The 23592-nt window shown below is 45.4% G+C and overlaps 1 protein-coding gene across 1 annotated transcript in view; it reads right to left on the bottom strand.

Annotated features, from left to right (window-relative positions):
• Positions 1 to 23592, bottom strand: part of USP24 (ubiquitin specific peptidase 24) — a 161467-nt gene that overhangs the window by 14289 nt on the left and 123586 nt on the right. The window contains 16 exon segments of the mRNA XM_036758123.1: positions 43 to 135; positions 544 to 660; positions 2721 to 2817; positions 8948 to 9061; positions 9874 to 9977; positions 11392 to 11487; positions 12179 to 12329; positions 13266 to 13407; positions 14139 to 14263; positions 14568 to 14788; positions 15497 to 15616; positions 16080 to 16221; positions 18529 to 18611; positions 19890 to 19988; positions 20671 to 20796; positions 23122 to 23241. Of these exon segments, the coding sequence (XP_036614018.1) occupies positions 43 to 135; positions 544 to 660; positions 2721 to 2817; positions 8948 to 9061; positions 9874 to 9977; positions 11392 to 11487; positions 12179 to 12329; positions 13266 to 13407; positions 14139 to 14263; positions 14568 to 14788; positions 15497 to 15616; positions 16080 to 16221; positions 18529 to 18611; positions 19890 to 19988; positions 20671 to 20796; positions 23122 to 23241 (1950 nt within the window).

The raw sequence follows: 23592 nt of genomic DNA, 5'->3' as shown, positions 1-23592 counted from the left end.
GGTGTTCAGTCTTTCAGTGGGAAGAGAGGCAGAGGCCGTTACCTGATTGTTTTGCCGATTGGGTCCCAAGAGAAAGTTGATCATGTGACGTAGAGCAGAATGTCTCAAAAGAAGATCGCTAGCCCTTATACCTTGCTAAGAAGAGAGGGAGAATGCTAGATTAATTTTCCTTTTCTAACAAAGAATTCGTTTCAATAGAGACAGATTCAAATGAGAAACAACCTCAACAATCCTTTCCATGGAGTACATGTTAAATCTTTTCCAGAAAATCCGTTTTGATTACTTTTCTGGTTGTTCCAAACACACAGTCCGCAAATGAACCGTCATGCAGATTCTCAGCACCCAAATCACCACCATTTCATCTTTTCTTTCTCCTGTACTGCAATCTTTTTAAGCTCAACACTCTCTAAGTGGTCATTTTTAGCACAAATGCTGATGGACCCGAGTTCCTGTGTTTTCTCAGCACAATGAGAATCCCCTAGTCCTGACACCCGATGACTCCCAACTGCAAATGGAAGCTGGTTAGCTGTAAGAATCCTTTACCTTCTGTACAAAGGTGTTGAACAGGAAAAAGTACTGAGCACAGTTTTTACAGTTCTCTGGGACATCTTTATCCAACAGGGCAAGCAGCACCTCCAACAACTGGTGAAGACTTTTGAGCTGGTCAGCATAAAGACAGAATCCCATTAAGGCAGGAAACAAAGATATTTGCAATAAACTTAATTAAAAAAAAAACCAACACGAGAGCAAGGGATCTGGTTAGTTTAATTTGGGTTCAGATTCAGATGGAAATGTTTTTAATCATCAAATACCAAACTGCTAGTTTACCCTCTGAGGCAATGATCATGGGATTTTAAACGCAAAGTCCGCTTTTGCTTCTGAGAGTTCGAGGCCAAGAATGAGCTTCCACAATGGGCTCCACGATGGGTTTTTCTCTCGCTCCCCCTTTTTTTTCCAGAGCCTTTCGGGAGACATTGGTCTGAACCCCTCCCTCCACTAGCCTGCTCTTCACATAGTCACAGATGCAGAGAATCAAAACACAGACACAGGCAGAGGGGCTGGAAACCAAGCCAATGGAGCGATGGAGCGCGACAGCCTGACAGAATGACAACGGGAATGTCGACTTGACTGGGACTTACTTGAGAGCTCGCTGACGCCTCATGGAAAGCTTTGAGAGACATTTTATTTGTTTAGAGACCATTTGGGTTATCACATTGCCTGTGCTGCCCCTCCCCCCAGCTGCCGTCTGGACGGGTCCACGACAAACGGGCTGAGAGGACGGCTTCCTCGGGCGCCCAGCTCCTCTGCGTGGCCACCGGGGAGGACCTCAGAATTAGGATTCTACCTGTCCCTGCCTATTCCTTTCCCAGATTTCTGTGATCGTCCCACCCGTTCTATCTCAAACAGGACTGACTGAAATCTGGCACATCCACAGCCCTTTATTTCCAAAGCCCTCTACAACCATCTATTAGAAACGATGAGGAGGGGGCAAGAGGAACCATTTCCACCGTGGTGAAGAAAGACACGTAAAACGACTAACATGAAAGAGTTTAACAGGACAAATGGCCTTCCTTGTCCTCCCCCCAAGCCTTACATCACTAGATGGTCCTATTCCAGACTACAGGGGATGCTGGGATCTGAGTAAATTCTGGAGGGTTAGCTTGGGGTCTGGATTTGCTTTTATGAGGGTCTTCTTCAGGAACCTTAGGGCTAACCCCAGAGGCTCCCCTAGAGGAAGCTGCCACATCAGGCCCAACCCTGGCAGGATGACCTACCCAAACTCTGCATGCACCTTGTACGGAGACAACCTCTACTTGTCCTAGCTGCCCTCCGCACGTCGCTCAAGAACAGAGGCAATGGTTTATTTTTGTGGCTGTTGCCACTTTTTGTTGAATTCCTAGATTTAGTAAAGTGCTTGACCCCCAGTAAGAATGAATGGCTGTTGCCTCACTAATCCTCCTTGGTGTTGGCTCCTAAACGCTAGGGGCCAAGTTGCCCCTCTGTGCTCACTGAGCCACAGTCTTCAGGTACACATCCATAGGAGCTAATTGTTTCTGAAAGGAATAGTTTTCAAAGTTTTCCATGTGGTGTCAGCTGTTATTGGAGATAGCAAACCTGGCAAGGAAGTGTTCAATTTGCTAGGAATGTATGTTTTGAATGAACTAGAACTCTTCAAGTTAAAATGAGTCCAATAATTTATTTCCCTGGGACTTGACATTGTGCAGCAGTTGCTAAGAACAGTGAGAAGGAAATTCAGGAAGGAAGGTGAGTTTTGGGTTAACAGCATTGGATAAATGGAAGGGTCTTCCTCCTTCTGAGGCTGACAGAGGAGGGGTTGATAGGAAAAAAAGGAGAAGACAGGGTTAGCTTAAGCTCCCTGATCCCAGCTCAATTCAGAGAAACTTCAGAACTCAGAGGAGGCTTGGAAATATCAGGGCCACTATGGAGGATAGGGTGTTCCTTGGAGGACTGTACCAAAATGAGTCCAAATGGCCTGGAGCCCCCAGGCCTGCTGGACATTGCTTTCAGGGAAAGGAAAGGATAATGGGCTGGAGGCCTTCCACATTTGGCAATTGCAACCAAGTTAGGTCACACAAGGAAGGGCATAATATGAACTGCCAAAAAGAAGATGTTAAAAGATAACTGGTCTCTCCCTCTAAGCTCCTTTCTCACACAGAACACGGGCGGCTAAAATGCTTCATCCAAGCAGTGATACTGACCTTGTCCTGGTAAAACAAGGCACTGTCGAGCGTCTTCTCCAGGATCGTGGCGACAGCTACTCGCACTTCCCTCACACTGCACTCCAGCAGGAAAATCCTGAGGTGGAAGCAGATGACATGTCCAAGAGTGAGCCAAGATGTGAAACACGTGGACCCAGCAGACACTGGGGGCCAAGCTGGGTGCAGATCTCAGCCCATCAAGGCTCACTCTTCCTTGAGGCTTCAAGACCTACACAGAACCTGAAACAGGCTGTATCAGCAGTCAAACAGAGGGAAGCTGGATTAATCAGCCTTCAGGCCCTTCTGATCCTGTGATTCCAATTTAACAGGTAAGGAAACTAAGGCTGGAAAATGCTATAGGATTTGATGTTGCTCATGTAGGGGGGTCATCAGCTGCAGAGCAGGGGAGTATCCAAGGACTTTGGACTCCAGGCCCAGTGCTTTGGTCATTAAAAAAGGGCAAAGGACAACATCTAGGAACTCAGCATTAAGAAAACAGAAGAGTATTTCAACAGACGCAGAAAAAGCCTGTTAAAAACCCTAGGAAGCATAGGAATTAACAGAGCTTTCCTTAAAATGAGAAAGCCCTATCTCTCTAAAACCAAGAGTGAGCATCATTTGAAATGGGATAAGCAAGAAGAACCTTTCCATTAAGATTAGGGGGAAGTAGGGATTTCTGTTATCACCACGACTCAATATTAGAAATGGAAGGAATAAGTATAGGCAGAGGAAACAAAACTATTACTTTTTATAGATAATATGATGGTTTAGAGAACCATAGAGAATCAACTAAAAAACTAGATAAAAATTAAAAGCCACAGGATATAAAAGAAACCCACAAATCCTATCTGCATTTCTGTATATTAGCAACAAAATCCAGCAGGAAGAGACAGAAAGAGAAACTGCATTGAAAATAACCATGGACAGTATAAAACACTTGGGAAGCTACCTGCCAAAACACATACAGGAGCTTTCTGGAAACAACTACAAAACATTATTTACATAAATAAAGGAAAATGGAAGAAATTACTTATCAGTACTATGAAAAGGGGAAGAGTTCATAGCCAAACAAGAGAGAGAAAGGGTCAAAGGATGTTAAGACAGAAAATTTTGATTACATAAAATTGAAGAGTTTCTGCACAAACAAAACCAATGTAGCCAAAATGAAAAAAAAGTGGGAAACTGAGTAAAATATTAAGGTCTCATAGTTCTAAGATGTATAGGTAACTGCGTCAAATTTATAATAACAGCCATTCTACAAGTGAGATGTGGCCAAAGGATATGAAAAAGCCGTTTTCAGAGGAAGATAAGCTATCAATATTCATAAGAAAAAAGTGCTCTATATCACTAATAGAGAAATGCAAAGTAAAATGATGAAGAGCCACCTCATCATTCATCATTCTGGCTAACTTAGCAAAAATGCTGGAGGGATAGGGGAAAGCAGCTAACTAATGACACTGGTAGAGCTGTGAACTGGTCTAGCCATACCGGAAAGCAATTTGGAACTACGCCTATTCAACTGTTCACACCTTCTTCTTCTGACCCAGAGACACCACTCCTAGGTTTACACCCCAAAGAGATCAAAGTAAGAGGAAAAGAACCCATGTGCACAAAAGTATTGCTGGCACTTCTTTTTCTGGTAGTAAAGAACTGAAAACTAATGGATGCCTGTTAATTGAGAAAAGGCTGAATGAATAATGGATGAGTGTGATGGAGTACTACTGTGCCATAAGAAATGATGGGATGATTTCACAGAGACCTGGAAAGATTTGTATGAACTGATGCAGAGAGAAGTGAGCAGAACCAGAACTCATACAAGGACAATCAACTCTGAAAGGCTTAGGAAATCTGATCAACACACAGAGCCAACCACAATTCCAGAGAACCTGAGAGGAAACACGCTGTCCACTTTCTGACAGAAAGGACTCAGAATGCAGACTGAAGCATACTCTCTCTCTCTCTCTCTCTCTCTCTCTCTGGGTTGGGGGGAGGAGGCAGGAAGAAGACATAGCTAATGAATTTATTTTACATGATTACGCATATTCACAATGGGCTTTTTTGTTGTGTTTTTTGCTTACTCAATAGGGTGAGGGGAAGTTTTGAATTAAAAATAAATAAAATTGAAAAAAAGAAAAAAAAACTTTTTAGTTTTTTCCTATCCTCTCCCCACTGGGTTGCACGCTTATAGGGTTTGTAGCTCCATTTCGGGACACTGGAAAAAGGTAGGGCCATATGCTATGCTGTTCTGCCACATGACTCCCATCAGGGTAATAAGGGATGAAATTTGTGACTAGGGCTACAGGAGGTGGTATGGCGGAAAAACCACTGTTTGGCTCCGGAGCCAGAAGACCTGGGTTCAAATGTCGTGTCAGATGCTTATTACCAGTGTGACCCTGGGCAAGTTACTGATTTTCTCTGGACCTCAGTTTCCTTGTCTGTAAACTGAAGGGACTAGGTGCCTCTCTGCCCCCCACCACCAGGGTCCCTTTTAGTACCACGCTGGTCAGCATTTCCAAGAATTATATGTCTTTTCTTTCCTTGCTGGGGGAAGGGACGGTTACTCAGTGATTCAATAATAACATGTGGGTACAGTGGTCAATCCTCAGGACGCTTCCCATTTGCCTGAAATGAAGGTTTGTTGAGGGTACCTGACTGGGCTGAAGCCAAACCTGCTGGGAAGGGAAGAACTGCTTTCCCATTGGGCCAAGAAAGGATCAGCCCTGCTCTAGTGCAATCTGGAGATTCCTCCCCAGGGCTGAGGCCTGGATCTATGGATCTTCAGGCTTCCAAATGGACTTTCCGCTGCTGGGCTGAATCAGGATGTTTCTCGGGGTGTGAGCGACTCAGACCATAGTACGGTGCCCAGCACATCAAGGAACCTCATCCACCAGGCCATGCCTCTGTATTCTTATACAGGGTATTCCTAAAGTCTAGACACACAGGCAACTGATGGCAATGTGGAGTTATTGCACTGAGTTCACGCGAACCTTGCAAAGCACATCAACCTTTGCATCACAAATGACAGAAATCATATTGAAGGTGTTATTTGTTAATATTCCAATTAAATAAACATTTCATTCATTTCATTTCTTGAAAATACGCAATTTTGCCTATGTGTCCAGACTTAAGAACACCCCGTGTATCTTCCTTTCCAATTGTGGCTAACCTCCTTGAGAAAAGCTGTCTATACTAGGTATGTCCATTTCCTCTCCTCTCACTTCTAAACTCTTGGCATCTGGATTCTGATCTAACCATCAACTGAAAAACTGCACTTTCCAGAGCTACCAACGATCTCTCTACTGCCAAATCTAAGGCCTTTTCTCAGTCCTCATCCTTCTAGACTTCTCTATAGCCTGACAATGTAGACCACTCCCTTCCCTTAGACACTGTCTCTACTCTAGGATTTTGTGACATTGCTCTCTCCTGATGCTTCATCTGGCTTCATCTTCATCCAGGACTCTGTCCTGGGTCAGCCCTCTTCTCTTCCCTCTCAATGTGATACAACTTAGCAATCCAGAAATGGTTCCCAGGATGTATCTATTCAGCCTTGACCTCTCCCAAGTGCTAGTCTCGCAGTCTCAACTGTCTCTTGGACTGGTTTTCCTGTAGACATCTCAATCTGATTGTGTCTAAAACAAAACTTATTAACTTTTCCCCTACATGACTCCCTCTTCCCACCTTCCCTAGTACTATCCAGGGTACCAGACCTTCCCCAGCTGACATCCTCAGCTCCTCATCTGCATTCACTCCCCAGACCCCACCTGTCGCCAAGTTATGTCAGACAGACCTCCAACACCTCCATGTCCCATTGTTTCTCCCCTCAGCTGCCAAAGTGGTCTTTAAGAGGATGACCATGCCACCCTCATTCAATAAACTCCTGCATCTCCCTGTCACCTGCAGGTATCCTGGACAGAATACCTCTTTAGCTTTTAAAGCCCCTCACAACCAGGCCTGCTCCTCCCTTTCCAGTGTTCTGACAATTCACTCCTTGGCCATGTAGTCTCTGTTCCAGCCATACTGGCCCGCTCCTCTCCAGCTTCTCCCAGCTTTCCCAGCTTCAGCAGCTCCCTCGCCACCTTCTGCAGGAGGGCTTCTCTGTTCTCCCATCCTACCTCAGGCTTACGGTTTCACTGGAATACAGCCCTGGCACTTCCTCCTTGACAGTCTCAGAGACTTGCCCGGTACCATGCAAAGTTAGGGGATGAGCTCAGGGGCAGAGTCAAGACTAGGACTGAGGCTGACTCTCCATCCACTGGGCCATGTGGATTCTTACAAACCTAGCTGGGATATGTAAGCTCTCTGTGTGGCCTGTCTTTCATTTCTCTAGCATGGCCAATGGCATACCACAAAGCTCACCCACTTAGAGAACATCTGCTAGGTGATGGGGTTCTGTTCCTCCCGGAGCCCCCAAACTAAGAGAGGCTGAGGGGGTGTTCCCTATACTGTGCATAGACTGACACTACGCCTAACTCAAGGGAGTTGACGGCTGGCCATGAACTTGCACCTTCTCTATTCCATAATTGCAACAGCAAGTGTCAATTACATTACACATCAAAGCTTCCTGGGATGCTGCTCTTTTGCATCAGTTTCCTCTCCAATGAGGTTATGACAACTGTGAGAACTTCCCTATCAATGGATGTCAGGAAAGTACATTTCACATAATGACATTACACCTCCGGTATGGGCCAACAAACTACCAATTGAGACAGTTAAGAGCGAGCTCCATTCAAAAAAGACACTGGTATTCTGAGTGGGAATCAGAGGCAAAAGTGAAAACCATTTAGTTAAATACTCAAACTAGATGTCTTACTGATTAGTTTGAACTGTATTAAATTTTCAGGCCAATCCGTATATCACTTTTATGCCAGGTTGGTTTGGCAACAATTACATTATTTAAACCAGGGGCTAATAACTGGAATCTGTGAACTTGACCTTATGCATTACAACATACTACGCTTTTCTGTGGGATGCCACATATTCTGTTTTATACATTTTTAAAACTTGGTTCTGAGAAGGGGCTCACAGGCTTCAGCAGACTGACTTCCCAAGGGATTCATAATACAAAAAAGGTTAAGAATTCTTGATTTAAAGAGTTAGATAAAGAAAATACTAGTGAGGTTGAAAATTACAGAACAGAAACCTTCCGTACAGATCATAACATACAGTGTCTATTTGTTTCTCAGAGGCACGTTTTTCAGAAGCATCACTGGTTAACAAAGATCTTAGAGAGTCCAAAGTAACGTGATTAGGAAGACAACACAGTAGAGATACTAATGCAGAGTGAAGCAGCCTGGAGGTGAATCAGCTGGTCAGCTCTGGGTGCTGAGGGTCAGTGACTCTGGGTTCTGATGCTCATCAGCTGCCTAGTCTGGACAAGGCCTTCCTGAACCTCAGTGTCATCATTTGTAAAGCTGGTAAAACAGTAGTATCTGGACTGCAGGGCTGGGGGGTTGCAAGCAAGGCTTTTGTAAACTTTAAAAAGGAGAAGAAGTATGGGTTATTAGAAAAGTTCAAATACAGTAACATTAGTCTATGAGAATGAGCAATTGCTACCTACATACTGAAACAAGCCTGTACTCAAATGGGAGGATTTTGGTTAACTAGAAAGGTTAAAGAAAAGAGTATGCAATTATTTTTAAAAATCTCCTTTAAAAAGCAGGCTTGCATGGCTATAAAAATATGCATTAAATGATTCCCCAAAATCCATTCAGACTAGGTGACTCAATGAAATTCATTTTTTCCAAAAGGACAGGACAAAACTTCCCATTGGAAAATACACTTCTAGGACCAAATTTTGAAAATTGTTTGAATGGTTCCTACAGATCCAATTGATTGTCCAAGGGAAAAAAATTAACTAAATTGCGAATATCTCTGCTCACAAATGTGACTGGCGGCTGGTAAACGATGTCAGCTTATTGGCAAGCTTGAGTTGTTTCTTTTTCAGAACCTGGATACTAGTTAAATTAAAAAGAAAAGCAAAATCTATATTTAGAACAGCCTATGTAATTTGATGGTCTTCTTTCTGAACAAAACGTTTCCATTGTGCCGTCTCAGTCATCTGTTGGTGCATCACTTGCTTCTGCCTGCCCACAGCCTCCTTCTCTTTCCCGCCAGCTCAGGCCATCAGGTGAGCTGTGGGGCAGGGGCAGGGCTCTCTGGAGCTACCTCGTCTAAATGTACTCTTAACACAAATGATCCTGACGACTGTTTAGAATCCAGACACTTACTTCACCAACTCTCGCCCTTCAGAACCGACGAAATATTCAACAAGCCACTGGCATGCATCAAAACTTTTGGAGAGCAAGGCTTCAATTGTGGCCACCCACTCTTCAGTGTCAACCCTTTAATAAAGAAGCAGGAGCATCATTATGAGCAGAGAGAGAGGAAACATGACATCTGATGCCAGAAAGGGCTTTTCTTTGGGGTTAAATGTATCAAAGAGACAAGAAATAAACTGACCACAGGTACACTACCCATTGGAGTTTGCACTTGACTGGTAATGAGAAACCTCATTCTTAGCCTTTAAAATTCTATTCTCTCCAAACTGGCACAAAAAGGTACAAATTTAATAAACTGATTTTTATATAAAGCTCTATTATTCAGGACAAAATTCTTTTGTTAACTGTGTTAGAGCAAAACTTCTTGCTATAATCCTATATTGAATAAAAATATTTCTACAGAAAATATCTCTAGCAATCTATTCACTGAGCAGCTGTCACATGCACGGCACTACGGAGGATACAAAGAATAGTATATGGTCTCTGTTCTCTAGTCCTGGGCTTCTTAAACTTTTCCACTTGGGACCCTTGTCACAACCCCACGGCCTGAGGGTAAAGTGTGCCTGCTTTGCGCTCAGAAGGGAAGCTGTGTGATGCAACACGGCCAGCGCTGCCAGACACTTGCCAGAAACACCTCTGATTCTTTACATGTTTGATTTTTAATTCATTTTTGGTTGTTGCACGTTCAGAAATCTTTTATTATTGCCAAAATCTTCTCAAGATTTCCTTTTTCCCCAAAAAAATTCTTCTTAAAAAACCCACTATTTAGAATAGTCTGCACTAAGAATTGCTTTCTAGGTTAAAACTGTAGGTAATCACCTCATTTATGCCTTTGGTTCAGTATATTAATTGTTAGCAATTCTTAAAATTCTCACCTGAGTTTTTTCTTTGTCCGTAGATAGGTTTGGAAGAGAAACTGGATTGCTAATTGTAAGCTCACCTTTGCCATGCAAGGATAGTAGGGATGTTTTAATTTAGTCTGAGGACAGAGAAAAGGAAGGGGACAGAGAAACAAGGGTTTGTATCAGTATTTTTTCCTCCTGAAGCTTTGCAAAGAGTAAATCTTTATAATTTGGAGTAATATGAGACACGATTTAGAAAGAGGTAGCTTACAATGGAGATCAATATTAAAATTAAACTGAAGTTAAAGAAAAACCCTCATCTTTTCCAAGAAGGGCTATCAATCTAGACAATCGGGGGAGGGGAGGAAAGAGGCAGGAAGAACAAAGATCTAGACAATGTCTATTTTGCTCAACTACAATAACAGTCAAAATGCTGAGTGAAGAAAGAGGGTGCACAGGGGCAGCCAGGGGAGGCAGTGGCCTTGGACAACTGGGAGAACCTGGGCCTGGGTTCAGTTCCCTTTCTATTCAATTGTGGATCTAGTCCAAGTTCTGTCTTGTGAGAAAACTTTATACAATTGTGGGAACTGGGAGAAAACCTTAACGTACTGTTTGAAGCCACCCATGAATGGCTAGGAAATGGGGCCACCTCTCCCAGCAGCTCAGAGCCCCTTAGCCACGGCCCTAGGTCATGCTGACCAGAAACTCAGATCCAAAGACAGAGGCAACGGGTTTTTTCACAATTAGACATCTCAAGCAACCCGCGTCTCATCTGAAAACGGATCCCACACTGCTCCATCAGGTCTTGCTCGCGCGTTTCCTGGACTGTTGACAGAACCTTGGGGAGCGGGACACCCGCCCCTGTCCACTCTGTCCCTCCCAATCTTTCATCTTTACAAATCAGATCACCCAATGCTGCACCATTCCCTTTGAATTAGTTGGCCTTATTTCTTTACTTGTTTTTTTGATACGTTAGAGTCTGTCTCCCCCTGTATTCGGGGTCCAGGCCTAAGATAAGGAGATCTGATCCCAGCTGGTCAGGTGATTGACATGTGCTGTTTAATTAAATGATATGCTCAGAAGACCAGACCTCTGTTTTCCTCAGATTCTTACTAGCTGTGTGAACCTGGATAAGTCACTTCACTGTTTGCCTCAGTTTCCTCCTCTGTGAAATGAGCAGGAGAAGGAAATGGCAAACTGCTCCTGTATCTCTTACAACAAAACTCCAAGAGGGATCATGAAGATCTGGACATGCTACTATTTAAAATATGACCTCATTCTGTCAGATAAGCGGCTGTCTTGGGCTGGGCCCCCTGGCTTTATCATCTGAACAAGAGGCACCAAAGGGCTGAACCTGCTGGGGATCTTCCCACGTCTGACTGTTTCTTGACAGCAAGCTAATCATCCCCAGGGCAATTCAGAACAAATACCCATCTCATGTGGGCCTGATCGATGCAGACAACGGACAAGTGACAGGACGTGCGAGGGGCTCAGTGTATCCACTCCAGGGATCTCCTCACCTCATCCCACCAATGCCCAACAGCTACTTACAGCATTCAACGAAGCTAAGGACAGGACAAAACTGAAGTAGTCACTACTATACACGTCTCTGTTCTTCATAAACTTGAGGTTCTCATCTCTCACCATCTACCAAAGAGAAGAGTTTAACTCTTGAATAAGCAAGGTTCAATGTACAAGACTTCTCCAGAAGGGGCTCTGTGATGAAAGAAGACTGCAGAAAGGAGTCAGGACGCGTAACAGAATCTTGGGTGAAACCCTTTATGTTTCTAAAAGCTGAGCCACCTCTCTGGGACAAAGGTGTGAAAAGAGGGAAAGAGTGAGCGGGACCCCTCAGAGAATGCCTGGGACATCTGCATCTCACCCTTTCCTCCCGTTTGTCACAAACACACACAGGACGAGGGGTTTGGACAGTCTATCCATGACACTGATTCTCCAGGATAAAAGAACAAAACACGGTCTTGAGCCCTAGGAAAGTGTCAGGACGGATGGGAAGTGACCTGGGAAGATAGGGAGCACAAGGTGCCAGTTTCACAGATGAGGTACCCTGATCAGACAGGTATGAAGACACCTGCCACAGATGAACCACAGGTAAGAAAGGAGAATATAAGTTTCTCATGGGATAGTTGGTGCCTCATAAACGCTTATTGATTTAAAGCATCAGAAGCAAAAAACGAACCCCAACTGCCTATCTAATGCTCGTACCACTAAACTACAGTGTCCTACTCAGAAGCAGGTGGGAGCATTTCTGGATGCAGAAAACTAAGTGTGACACTGCGTAGGAGACTTCCCCTCCCTGGTCTGACTGTTATGCACTTACCTGGTATATCCTAACGGGCATTTTCTCCACAAAGAGTCCTTTTTTTTCCCCTTTTCTAACCAGTTTGGTTAAAATAGAGAGACGGTCGTTGTTAGGTCTATGGGGCCGAGGAGACGACTGAGGTGAAATCTCTGGTGAGGATGGAGCTGATCTAAAGGAGAGAATGCCACGTCAGTGGAGTAGCCAGCAGCGCCTTGGTGCTCAGGGCCCTACTTGGGGTCTCTGTGCTGGAAAGGTCCCTTTTCTTCCCTATGCCCATATGTGATGCCCCCTGGGAGCAGGGCCTTTGTCTCCAGCATCTTCTGTGGCCTGTAACAAGGAGAACCAGACTGGATGACCACAAGGGCATCTTTTGTCTCTGCATCATGAGAGTCTAGCACTGGAAACACAGCGGATGCTTACTTAGCGAGTTTTTCCAGAAAAGCTCTCTTCTGACAATTCTCTCAGGATGGATTCTCTCACCAGTCTCCTCCAAGGCCTTCCTCTTACATGGTAGGGGTTGGGGGACGGGGGTACGACCTCGAAGGTTTGCCAGAAGAGCTTTGGCTTTGGCAGGGCCTAAATTAAGCTCAAAGAGCTTTGAGCCCAGGCCTGGTTAAGGACCTACAACTCATGCCAGCAAGCAGAGACTCAGCTCAACAGGCCATCCACCCAAACAGTGATTATGATCTGGATTGGCACAGCAGAAACCCACCCTGGTGAAAACACAGGTGTGGCACACCTGATCAGGTGTGTATTTCCAGATACCTAGGTCACCTATGGCATAACACCTTGAATGTGCCATGTGCTGGAGCTCACCCAGATACAAAGGTCAGGTCTCCAAATCACAAATAATTCAGTAGCAGGACTATGGAGCAGAAACAAAAGGCAGAGGAGTTTTAAAATTGGAAATATCCTTTTTCTGTTAAAAAGTCCTGTTAGGATTTTATAGCAAATCTTAATTAGATCAATGGAATGAGAAGCCTGCCTTTAGACTCCTCAGGGTCTTAGGTCCAAAGAGTGAAGTCAGGGCCCAACAAGGCACGCTGATGTGAAGTGAACCACCCAGAGACCAAATGATGGTGGCAGTGCCAGGAAATGAGCTTACAGGGAGAGATCTTCGGCCTCCTGGCGCACCACGCTAACTCGGCTTTTCTTCGGCAACACAGGTGAGTTCTGGTCAGACACCCTCTGGTAGAAGAGCATATAGGCATTCCAGTATCGCCGGCGGACGTCAGGATACGGGTTTGCTATGGGACAAGAAATTAAGAAAAAAACCACTGGAAAACCCCACAAGTTGCTACTTTATCAAACCAACTTTAACTTGGGGTGGCAGCGGTGTCTAAACCAAAGGCAGACAGGCCACTGGTGTGCCTGAGGCTGGGCACGAGGTGTGAGGAAGAGGAGAGACTAGGCCCCAGAGGCCTCCTTAGTTTCCTTCTTGTACACACAGGCCCGCTTTCCTGGGCTGGCTCAGGCGGTTGCAGGAGAGGCAGCTCTGCAGAGCAGCTGGGCAGATCTTCCCCACTCTCTGAGGCATTCCCATGGAAACCTGGCTGCCCAGCCACCACTCTCTAGGTGTAGAGACCTCCTCAGTGCTGCTGGAATAAGGCTGTACCTTTTCCCATAAGCTGAACAGTGGTAAGTGACCATCAGTGCAAAGATAAGAAAGGCTCTCCAGGCTGCAGATGGCAGGGAGCATGGGAAGAGCAGTTTTAATTTGGCTGGGCAGCTAACTCTTTGCAAACTGATCCAAGAGAGCACAACTTCCCGTTAGACACCAAAATGTATGTAAAAGCACCCTGCACGTTCTGCAGGGGTTAACTCACTGAAGAGCTCCACCCCCCAACTCACTCTGGTTATAGCACTGAAGAGAGTTGGCATACTGCCAAGAGAAAGAAATGTGGCTTTGTGGACTTCTGACCTCTTAGTAAATTATAAATGTAAAACCACTGAAAATGAAATGTTTGCAAATACTTACACTGATCATAAACTTTTGGTCTGTACTCGCCACCAAAACATTCATACTCCAAGGTCTCATCATTTAAATCAAACTCTTCTACCACGGTGTCGTTAAATTTATACCATTTTCCTTTTCCACATCCCCTAAAGCCCAAAGACAAGCAGTGAGGGTTACTGACAAAGATAACCTTTTCTTCTTATGCTATTTTCAGCAACATTACACACAGAATGTCGATGCATGGAGCAGCTAAATAATTGATACATTTGTGTTAGAAAAAATATTAACAAAGTTGATTTAAATCCATTAAAAACCTTTTGATAGTACATGAAGGAAGAGAAATCCGTAAAGCATCTGCTTTGAAAGGTGGGAAAGGGAGCCTGTGGCATGGAAGGAGAAGGGTCGAGAGAACAAGAGAACACCTAAGCGAGTCCTGTCTCAGCTCTTTACCTTCTGTCCTTGATGAAGGAATAATAGTGGCCTGCATGGGCCTGGCCGCTGTGCACAATCACACCCACGAGCTCATAGTTTTCGGTGGGGGCCACTTTCTTCCGCGGGGAGCCTCCAGAGCCTTGGTCCGTGTGCCGACCATTTTCACCAACATCACAAGATGAGTCCTGGCGAGCCATTCCTGACACCGTGTAAGGCTCCATGTTTAACATCCAGGGGAACTACCCAAAAGTGAAAAAGACCAGATTCTCATTGAACGGGTAATGCAGAGAACATGGAACACACCGCCCCCCACCAAGATGGCGGGTACAAGAGGAGACAGTGCAGTCCAGAGCTGAGACCCAAGGGACCAGGGCTGAAAGCCTCAGGTTCCCCGTGGCACCCTGGGGCTGCTTAGAGGAGAGGGCTCTGGGGCTCTCGACATGCTGCTAACTAAGCCAAGACTTCTTTCCCCACCTGTCCCCAGTGTTGACCACAACTCAAAGAAGGACTCCTCTTCACTGGTTTCAGGAGTTGCCATCCTTGACAAAGCCACAACGCCACGGCCGAGCGGGTGACAAACCCAGACCAACGTGCCCCCCCTGGCCCTTCTCTGGAAGACAGACAGTCTGCTGCTGTCTCACACCCAAAACCTTTCTTTGCATTCTGGCACCAGACTTGTCTGAACTCAGGTTCCATGAGGCATCAGTGGAGGATAACAGTGGAAGATCTCTGTCAATGCAAAATTTTGCCTACTCCAAAGTTTGAAAAATCATTCTAAGCAGCCCGAACTTGGCTTTTATTTGCAAGTAATGCAAACGGCTCAGCACAGCCTCTTTCTATGCCTCTCTAGGGTTGAGGGTTCTTTGAGAATGTAACAGAGTATAGGGCCTGAAGGGAGCAGTAAGAGGAAGGGCCAAGGAAAACAGAAACAACAGGAATCTGGTTACCCTTATTTGTTCATCATATTTAATAGAGCGTCCACTCTCCCAGTCAAAGCCAAATCTCATCAGGTGAATCACCAAGACACTGGGCAAAGACTTAATGCATGTTCTTTTCACTGTTGTTCTCTGCAAGAAAGGGACAAGCCAGTTACCTTTACTAAGAAAACTACACAAATAATGATGCAGCTTAATCCCAAATCCACGAATCTCTAAGCAGTACATAAAAGCACACTGTGTTGGGGGTTTGAAGTCTGGATTCTGGGGTAACCACTTCTCTCTGAAGCTCAGCTGTCTCCTCTCTAAAATGACGTGGCTGAATTATGTGATCTCCAAGGAGGTCCCTTCGGTTCTAAATCAGGTAATCCTACAGACCACCCTTCTGAAAGAACCAAGGACTTCTGCGGAGCCCTCTGCTTGGAAGGGGAGGGGAATATGCCATGTTCCCTGGTGACAATTTCCCAGCTCAAGACTGACTAATCGTAATAAGGGGGTGGGAAGGAATTAAAGTGAATAGAAGCCAATTCAAGATTAGCAAGGTAGCCATGTTTCCTAATACCACACATAAATGGGGGGTTCATAAATACAATACCTTTTCTTTACACTTTTCACAGTAATAGGCATTACTCCCCTCTAGAACTTCACCTCTAACAAACTGGTCCAAAGAAATCTCCAGACTCTGACAAGAAGTAACGCCGAGATTGAGTGCCATGAAAGCTTCTTCTCGCTCATACCTGGAATGGAAAGTGAAGAGGAGTTTTGGAAGCTCCACTGGGGAAGAGGAGGCTCCTAGGGATGGGGGACCTCTCTCAGCTGGCTAGTGTGACTCCTAAGCTAGAAGGGGCAGGGAGCTGAAACTCTCAGTTAGTAGGGAAATCCTAAGAAAGCACAGACTTGTACAAGAAAAATTAGAGCCAGGTCCCTGAAACCTCTGGCAAATGTGGCTGGTGAGCCCCTGGCAGGGACCCCCAAAGTTGTGTAGAGTAGGGCATGTGCAACAGGTCTGGCAGAGGGTGCGGCTGGTCCTGGGCTTCATGTCACAGGTTAGTGAACTGGACCCTAATTCCTGCAAGTTCTAGAATATTTTATCAAAAAGATGGTCAGTGAATACACAGAAAAGAACTGTTGATCGGCTTCTCAGAAAGTCTGTGATGGCTTCAATTTTCAAAACATCAAGGGTCTGAACCATAGACATGGAAGAGCACTGACTGTTGTGAGAGGACCTGGATTCCAATCCCACTGTGGATGCTGACACCTGCCTGACCCTGGGCTTCCTGAGCCTGCCCTTGTTACTGTAAAGCGAGGGATTGCGCAGCAGGGCCTGTGGGAGCCCTCCTAGCTCTGGATCTATGTCTCTGCGCAAAGTCTCCTGGGCTATTCTTGTGGGAAAAACGGAAAAATCCAGGTGAGGCAAATGGCATAAAAGGAGGTAGATTCTGGAGTGGGTTAATGACCACACCCAAAGGACAGCCACTAATAATGTGATGTTTAACTTGGAAGGTCTCTAGTGGACAGCCAGTGACCATCAGTCTGGTCCTGTTCTACTAAACATTTTTATCACTGACTCGGACAAAGTCACAGATGGGACGCCTAGCAGAAATGCAGACGACGAGAGCAGGAGATAGCTAACACATGAGCTGATGGAAATCGCCCATGGGAATAGACTACCGAAGCCATCTACTTGAATCTAAGCTTGTAATGAACGAGAATCATCCTTTTACAATAGAACTGATAAGTGGTCCTCTAGTCACTGCTTGGAGACCTTAAAGACGGGGAAACCACCAACTCCCAAGGCCGTCATTCCTCATTAAACCTCAACTGGCATCTGCAATTTCTCCCCACTGTTCCTCTGGAGCCAACCAAGTACATTTAATTTCTTCTTCTGACAGCTCTTCAAATACTGGAAGACAGAAAACACTGATTCCCCAGCCCACCCTGTGGGCAAGAATGTTTTATTGGATCTAAGGAAATCATATCCATCTTTATTAAATCTAAATCCTTAAATGTGGCGTTGACAAAGCAACTTCAAGAGCACAAGCTGTGGGAGGTCTGACCCCATCACAGGTCATCCAGAAAAGGGCACATGTTCATCACTCTGAATCAACAGTGTGCTGTCACAACCCCCAAAGCTCAAGTGACTGGTGAGGCACTGCACTGGGAAGGCTGCTAAGAACTGCTCCTTTTCTCCCTGGGTCTGAGTGTGGGACTGTGTCCAGATTTGGGGACCACCCTGGTAAGATGGAGAGGGCCCCAGGCCATGCTGTCTAGAACAAGCCTGGTGAAAGAAGAGGGCTGAGGGACAATATGGCAGCGACGTTTACTTCTTTGAAAGGCTGCCACGTAGAAGGATCAGACATTTTCTATCTGGCCCCAGAGGCAGAGCCAGGAGCGATGGAAAGAAGCTGCAAGATACAGGTTTGGGCTGGATACTGGGAAAAACATGCAAACACTAGCAGCTGTGGGCTGACCACCAGTGGAGTGCAAGGTGGAGAGTTAGGCAAAGTCTGGAGGATGCCAGTGGAGTGCAGCAAAGTGGCTGACCTGAGAAGGAAGCTGATCATGAAAAGTTCTAATGCCTAGATCTGATCCCACAACTACATTTTCCCGGAGCACAAAATGTGGTAAAAATGGTCATTTAATCGACCCTTTCCAATTTATTCCAAAATGCTGCTGACGTATCTCAAAGTGCACTGCACTAACACAGAAATGGGGGAGCATTCTCTGTTAAACGCCTATTGAGTGCTGAGCACCTAAGCATGTCATTTGTTCCTCACGACAACCCTCGGAGGAGGCGCTATGGCTACCTCTGTTTTACAGTTAGGGAAACAGAGGCAGACAAAGGTTAAGTGACCTACCCAACAGCACACCTGAATTTCTTGGAAAGTTAGTATTCTTAAAAATGGGCATTTTAACCCACCATTTTTGCTTAAGATTGTGATGCAATTAAAATCTTAAAAAAAAAATATCCCAAAAGCATCATTAGAAACGTGTCAATGCAGTGAAATCTCACAAGTATGGGATAAGTTAGGAATTCCACCAACCTGTGAGGACAGTCCTTACATATCTTCTGATCAGAGTAGATTCCCTGGAAAGTATTCTTAAATATTTGATCTCGACCAATTTTCTGTTGAAAATAAAAGTTAAAATATCAGTTATGTTCCCTGAACTTAAAGGTCAGAGTTACTTATTTGATTCTGCTAAAACAAATGGTTTCGCTGCACTATCAAGGATGTCAATAATATAAAGTATGTTACACACTGGGTGCAAGACAGGTGCCTGGTCTAAACCCTGTGCCACAGCACAGAGCCATCAGCTAGCACCGGAAGGACAGAGGTGATGGAATCAACTATGACAGGCTGAAAGCAGACAAAGCTGGGGTTGAGGAGAGGGAGGCCCCCAAGCCAAGCGCCTTCTAGTCGCTGCTAATGCAGTTTATGATCACCAGCTCCCATGCGGCAGCTAGACCCGTGCCATAATCCTCTGAGTTAGGGTTTTTTCAATTTTGTGCAAAACTTCCAAGAGTTTTCCAGAACTGAAATGAGGTACCTCATAATATACCAATTTTCTTGTCACAGAAAGTACTCAATGATGTTAGGGAAGGGATTCCTGAACTAGGAAAAAACTGGCTTAATGTCTGTGATTATGGGCAACTCACACTTCTGGGGTAGGGGAAGGGAGGAAATTATAAATTTACAGTTTTAGATTAATAGTCACTCTATTGGTCTGACCACAGGATGCTTTAGTACCAATCTGGCTTTGATAAATCCTGAGTATAACACACGTGGCTGGTGCTGTTCTTCAGTTTAAGTTACCCATTTTTAAAAAAAATACCAAACAAAAACAAAAGCTCATTTTAGGGCTAACAGCTTCTATTTGGACCAACATGGTGAAATCAGTTGTTAGGTTCACTAGGAATCTTAAGGGGAAAAGTACAACTTAAAGAGAGAGCACATGTCCTTTGGTGGGGTGGCAGTGGGGGGCGTGGGTATTAAGAACGATGAATCAGAGGAGCCGGGGAGGAATTCTGAACTTGCCATCTGTCTCCAGAACTCAGTCTGGGCTGGTCTCAATTAACCCCACGGTCCCTTTGAGCGCTACATACAGTGAGGTGTGTTGCTGTTAGCAGTAGCTGCCCTGCACACATCAGATCCTTAGGACAGCCCAGAACCTAAGGAGTACAGGCATCATGACCCCCTTTACGGACGAGGAAGCCAAGACTCAGAGCAGGCAGGTGGCGAGCCCCTAGGCCCATAGACAGCAAGGGTCAGAAGCGAGACACGGATGGCGCTGGGGCTGGTGATTTTGTGACAACACTATAAACACTCTCCCAGATTCAGGTGCAGACAGGGCTCCTACTGAACTTTTTGGAGGTGGTTTTTAAAACTGGAAAAGCTTTCGTTACCTTGAGGTGTTCATCCATCTGATCGATGAGGCTAGTAAAGAATTCATATGCGTCCTGCTGTTCTCGAACATAAAGCTCTTTGTTCCACATCTTGAAAATCTATTTAAAAGCATTAAACATGTGATGAAAAAAAGTCTTAAAATTTAACTTTCTGCATATATATCCTTTGGTTTATATACATAAAACAAATAAATGGTTATGAATGAATGAATCCTGTAGAAAAGGACCAAGCAGGAGCACAGAGCCCGTTCTCAAAAGTGAAGATCCCGGCCCCCCCGCCCCCCACGGGGCCAAGCCACGGCTACACGACGCCGGGCTCCTTGTAAGAGGGACTGGCACAGCTGTGACATGTCCGGCAGAGGGGTGAGATGTACAGCTGTGGACACGGAAATTCTCTGTGAAGGCCAAGGCCCCAAATCTGCAGACCTGCACTGCTAATCAACCACAAAGGAGGAAATTGGGATTTCACATAATTAAATGGGACCAGAACTTTGTGATCTAACCATCTGGGAAAAAGCACCACCGCAATGTAAAAGTCACCAGCACAATCTTAAGAAAGCGCAGGGACTATGAGGCCAATGTAAATCAGGAGGGAGCGTTCCTTTCCACACTCTGACTCCTGGAAGTCCCAAAGCGTGGGTCTGAAAGCCCACCTGGCTCCTTTTAGGAGCAGCCCATCTAGTTCTGGCAAGACTGTTGGCTGAGGCCATGAGCCAGCATGCCTAAAAAGCCGCTCCCACTGCACAGTTAAGTAGGAAAATAAATAACATGAGAGAAATACCTTCCAGAAATTCTCAGGTACATAATATTGTAGCTTGCTTTCCATCAAATGCCCAAAGAGGGACTGGACTTGATAGAACACGCTGTCATCGGGATTGTCCATATCGTCATCAACGGAAAGTAAAGACTTAACAAGGAAAATACGAAGTTAAACATACCAATCTTTGAAAAAATTATTTCTTTTTTTTCAATTAGCAAAAGTCTACCTTTCTCTTCCCCCTTTCTACCTTCCATCCCCACACCTTTATTATAAACATGCAGAGTCAAACGGGCTCCTCCACGAGCTCTCCAGGGCCTTCACCTCCATCAGGAGGTAAGAGGCCCTCTCTTTCACCATGAGTCCCCCTGGAATCATGGCTGGCAGGTACACTGATCCTCAGTGCTCCTAATTCTGGATCTTTCTTACAACTTAACAAGAACATCTTAAAAATGTGCCCTTGGGGCAGCTAGGTGGTGCAGCGAGTAGAGCACTGGCCCTGGAGTCAGGAGGACCTGAGTTCAAATCCAGGCTCAGACACCTGACACACTTACTAGCCATGTGACCTTGGGCAAGTCACTTAACCCCAACTGCCCTCCAAAAACAAAACAAAACAAAACAAAAAAAAAAAAAGAAAAAAAAAGAAAAAGAAAAATGCACCCTTCACACCTGACACAGAAACGGAGGGCTGAAAGGGACCCCAGAGACCTCTGCTCGGGGATTTCCATTCTGAAGGAACCTAGTCCACTCTCAACAGCGTGACACTTTTCCTGGCATCTGTCCTTCAACTGGCCTTGAACCTGTACTAACAGTTCCTGGTTCTACCATCTAAGGCCAAACACAACAGGTTTAATCCAGAGGCAGGGAACCTGCGGCCTCAAGGCTACATTTGGCCTTCTAGGTCCTTGGGTATGGCCTTTGGACTGAGTCCAAGCTTTACAGAACAAATTCTTTTATTCAGGGGATTCAGTCAAAGGGTTGCACTCAAGGACCTAGAGGGCCTCACCAGGTTCCCCACCCCTGGTAATGTCTCCCATTCCTCCACATGTCAGGTCCCCAAATACTTGAAGACAACAATCATGCCCCATTCTTCCTGCCCTGAACTTTCTTCTAGGCTAAACATGCCCAGGTCCTTCAAATGACGTCCTGTCATGGACCCAGGGCCCTTCCTCATCCTGGCTGCCCTCCCCCTAGAGGTAAATCCAGGTGCATACAATGCAGCAGATGGTCTGACCACGGCAGAGGATAGTAGGATCATCCCTGCCCTACTCCTGAAAGCTGGCCCTCCTACTGCAGCCCAAGACTTAGGTTTTTTGGCTTCCATATCACACTGCTAACTTACGTTGTGCTTGCAGTTCACTAAGACCCCCAGGTCTTTTTCAGTATGACTGCTGTCTATCCATGACTCCTGCATCTTACGTCTGCAGAGTTTATTATTATTTTCGTACCCAATGCAAGGTTTTATCATTAGATTCAAGGAAATGTTCTAGTCTGTTAAGATCCCTATTGGATCCTGACTCCCCGCTCAGCATTTCTTCAAGTCTCTGATGAACACGGCTGTACTATCTGCTAGGGTGCTCTGTGGTCATTCCCCAGGACTCTCTCAGCAGGGCCTCTGGCCAGTTCTGATTCTCTCTGAACGCACCATGGTCTAATGCTTTTCCCTCCTTCCTCACACAATCCTTGCAGGACTCGTCTCAGGTATTTCACTTTGCCATGTGAAGTGGCATTTGTCTTTTAACCTCTCCGGGCCTTGCTTCCCTAATCTGTATAACGGATGCTCACACAACTGGTTTTGCACACTTCACAGTGAGGATCAGTTAAGATAACAGACAGAAGCATTTTGGAAAATGGCAGTTAAGGTGGTTGCAATGAAGGTGAAAGGGTAAATCTAGATTATCATTAAGAATAGTAACATCACCACAGACTGCACAGTCTAAGAGTGGGCAACGTGAGGGTGTAAAAAGTATCCTGGGCCTAAAGTAGGAGGCCCTGAGTTCAAACACCAGCTCTTTATTTGCTAATCTGAGGTCTTGAACAAGACACGTGAAATCTCTTGGCCTCCATCTTGTCAATGGGGTGAGCCTTGATAACCCCTAAGCACCTTCCCAACTCTAAATGTAATTACTTTCAAAATAAAACAATTCTGTCAATTGGAACTTCAGAGTCTTAAAATTACAGAGCAGTGTTTTTTTCAAGTTCATGGTCATGGGATGCTAGAGATGGGATCCCAATGTCAACTCTGGAACGAGTCGACAACTCCGTGGAGCACCTGCCATTCAGGCTAGCAGATACAGCAACAGAAGACATGGCGAGACTTCTACAAACGTGCAAAGATTCTGGAGTTCCGACCTCCTATCTGGAGCACGACCCAAAGGCAGTTATTAGCTATGGCTCATCTCCGCTCTTCAACTACAGAATTGTTTTCACTCAAAATATCAAGAGTAAAAAGGAATGGGAAGAGAGGGAAATCACCTCAGGGAGCCCAGGCTGCATGTAGAGCTGCTGGAAAACCGCATTCATGTAGCAAGTGGCGCCGCCGTTCTTGAGCCCCACAAACCCTGAGAGAGAGCGGCTGTCCACCGGGGGCAGGTACTGGACAAGGAGAGAAGAGAGGATGGCATCAGTAGTGCGGCACGATCAATGACACCCAAAAAGCCACTTCAGACCTCCTCATCTAGGAAATGGGGGGGAATCATCCTTAATGTGCCCACGTCTCGGTTTTGTTGTGGGCAAAGGGCCCTGGAAGCCATCAAGAGCTCAGAAAATATGAGTTGCTGTGGTTTTCCCAACTACAGAGTTTATAAATTCAAAGCATCATTTAAACTGAATTCCTTCTAATTCTGCATTTCTCTACAAGCACCATTACAACAATGGCCAGGGGAGCAGAAGTCTTCCACAAAACTGAATTTACAGACAAATACACTGGACCCTCACTTTAAATGT

The sequence above is a fragment of the Trichosurus vulpecula genome, chromosome 4 (assembly GCF_011100635.1).
Source record: "Trichosurus vulpecula isolate mTriVul1 chromosome 4, mTriVul1.pri, whole genome shotgun sequence".
Taxonomy (NCBI): Eukaryota; Metazoa; Chordata; class Mammalia; order Diprotodontia; family Phalangeridae; genus Trichosurus; species Trichosurus vulpecula.
The sequence above is the reverse complement of the archived record's forward strand: the minus strand, read 5'-3'. Positions and strand labels throughout refer to the sequence as shown.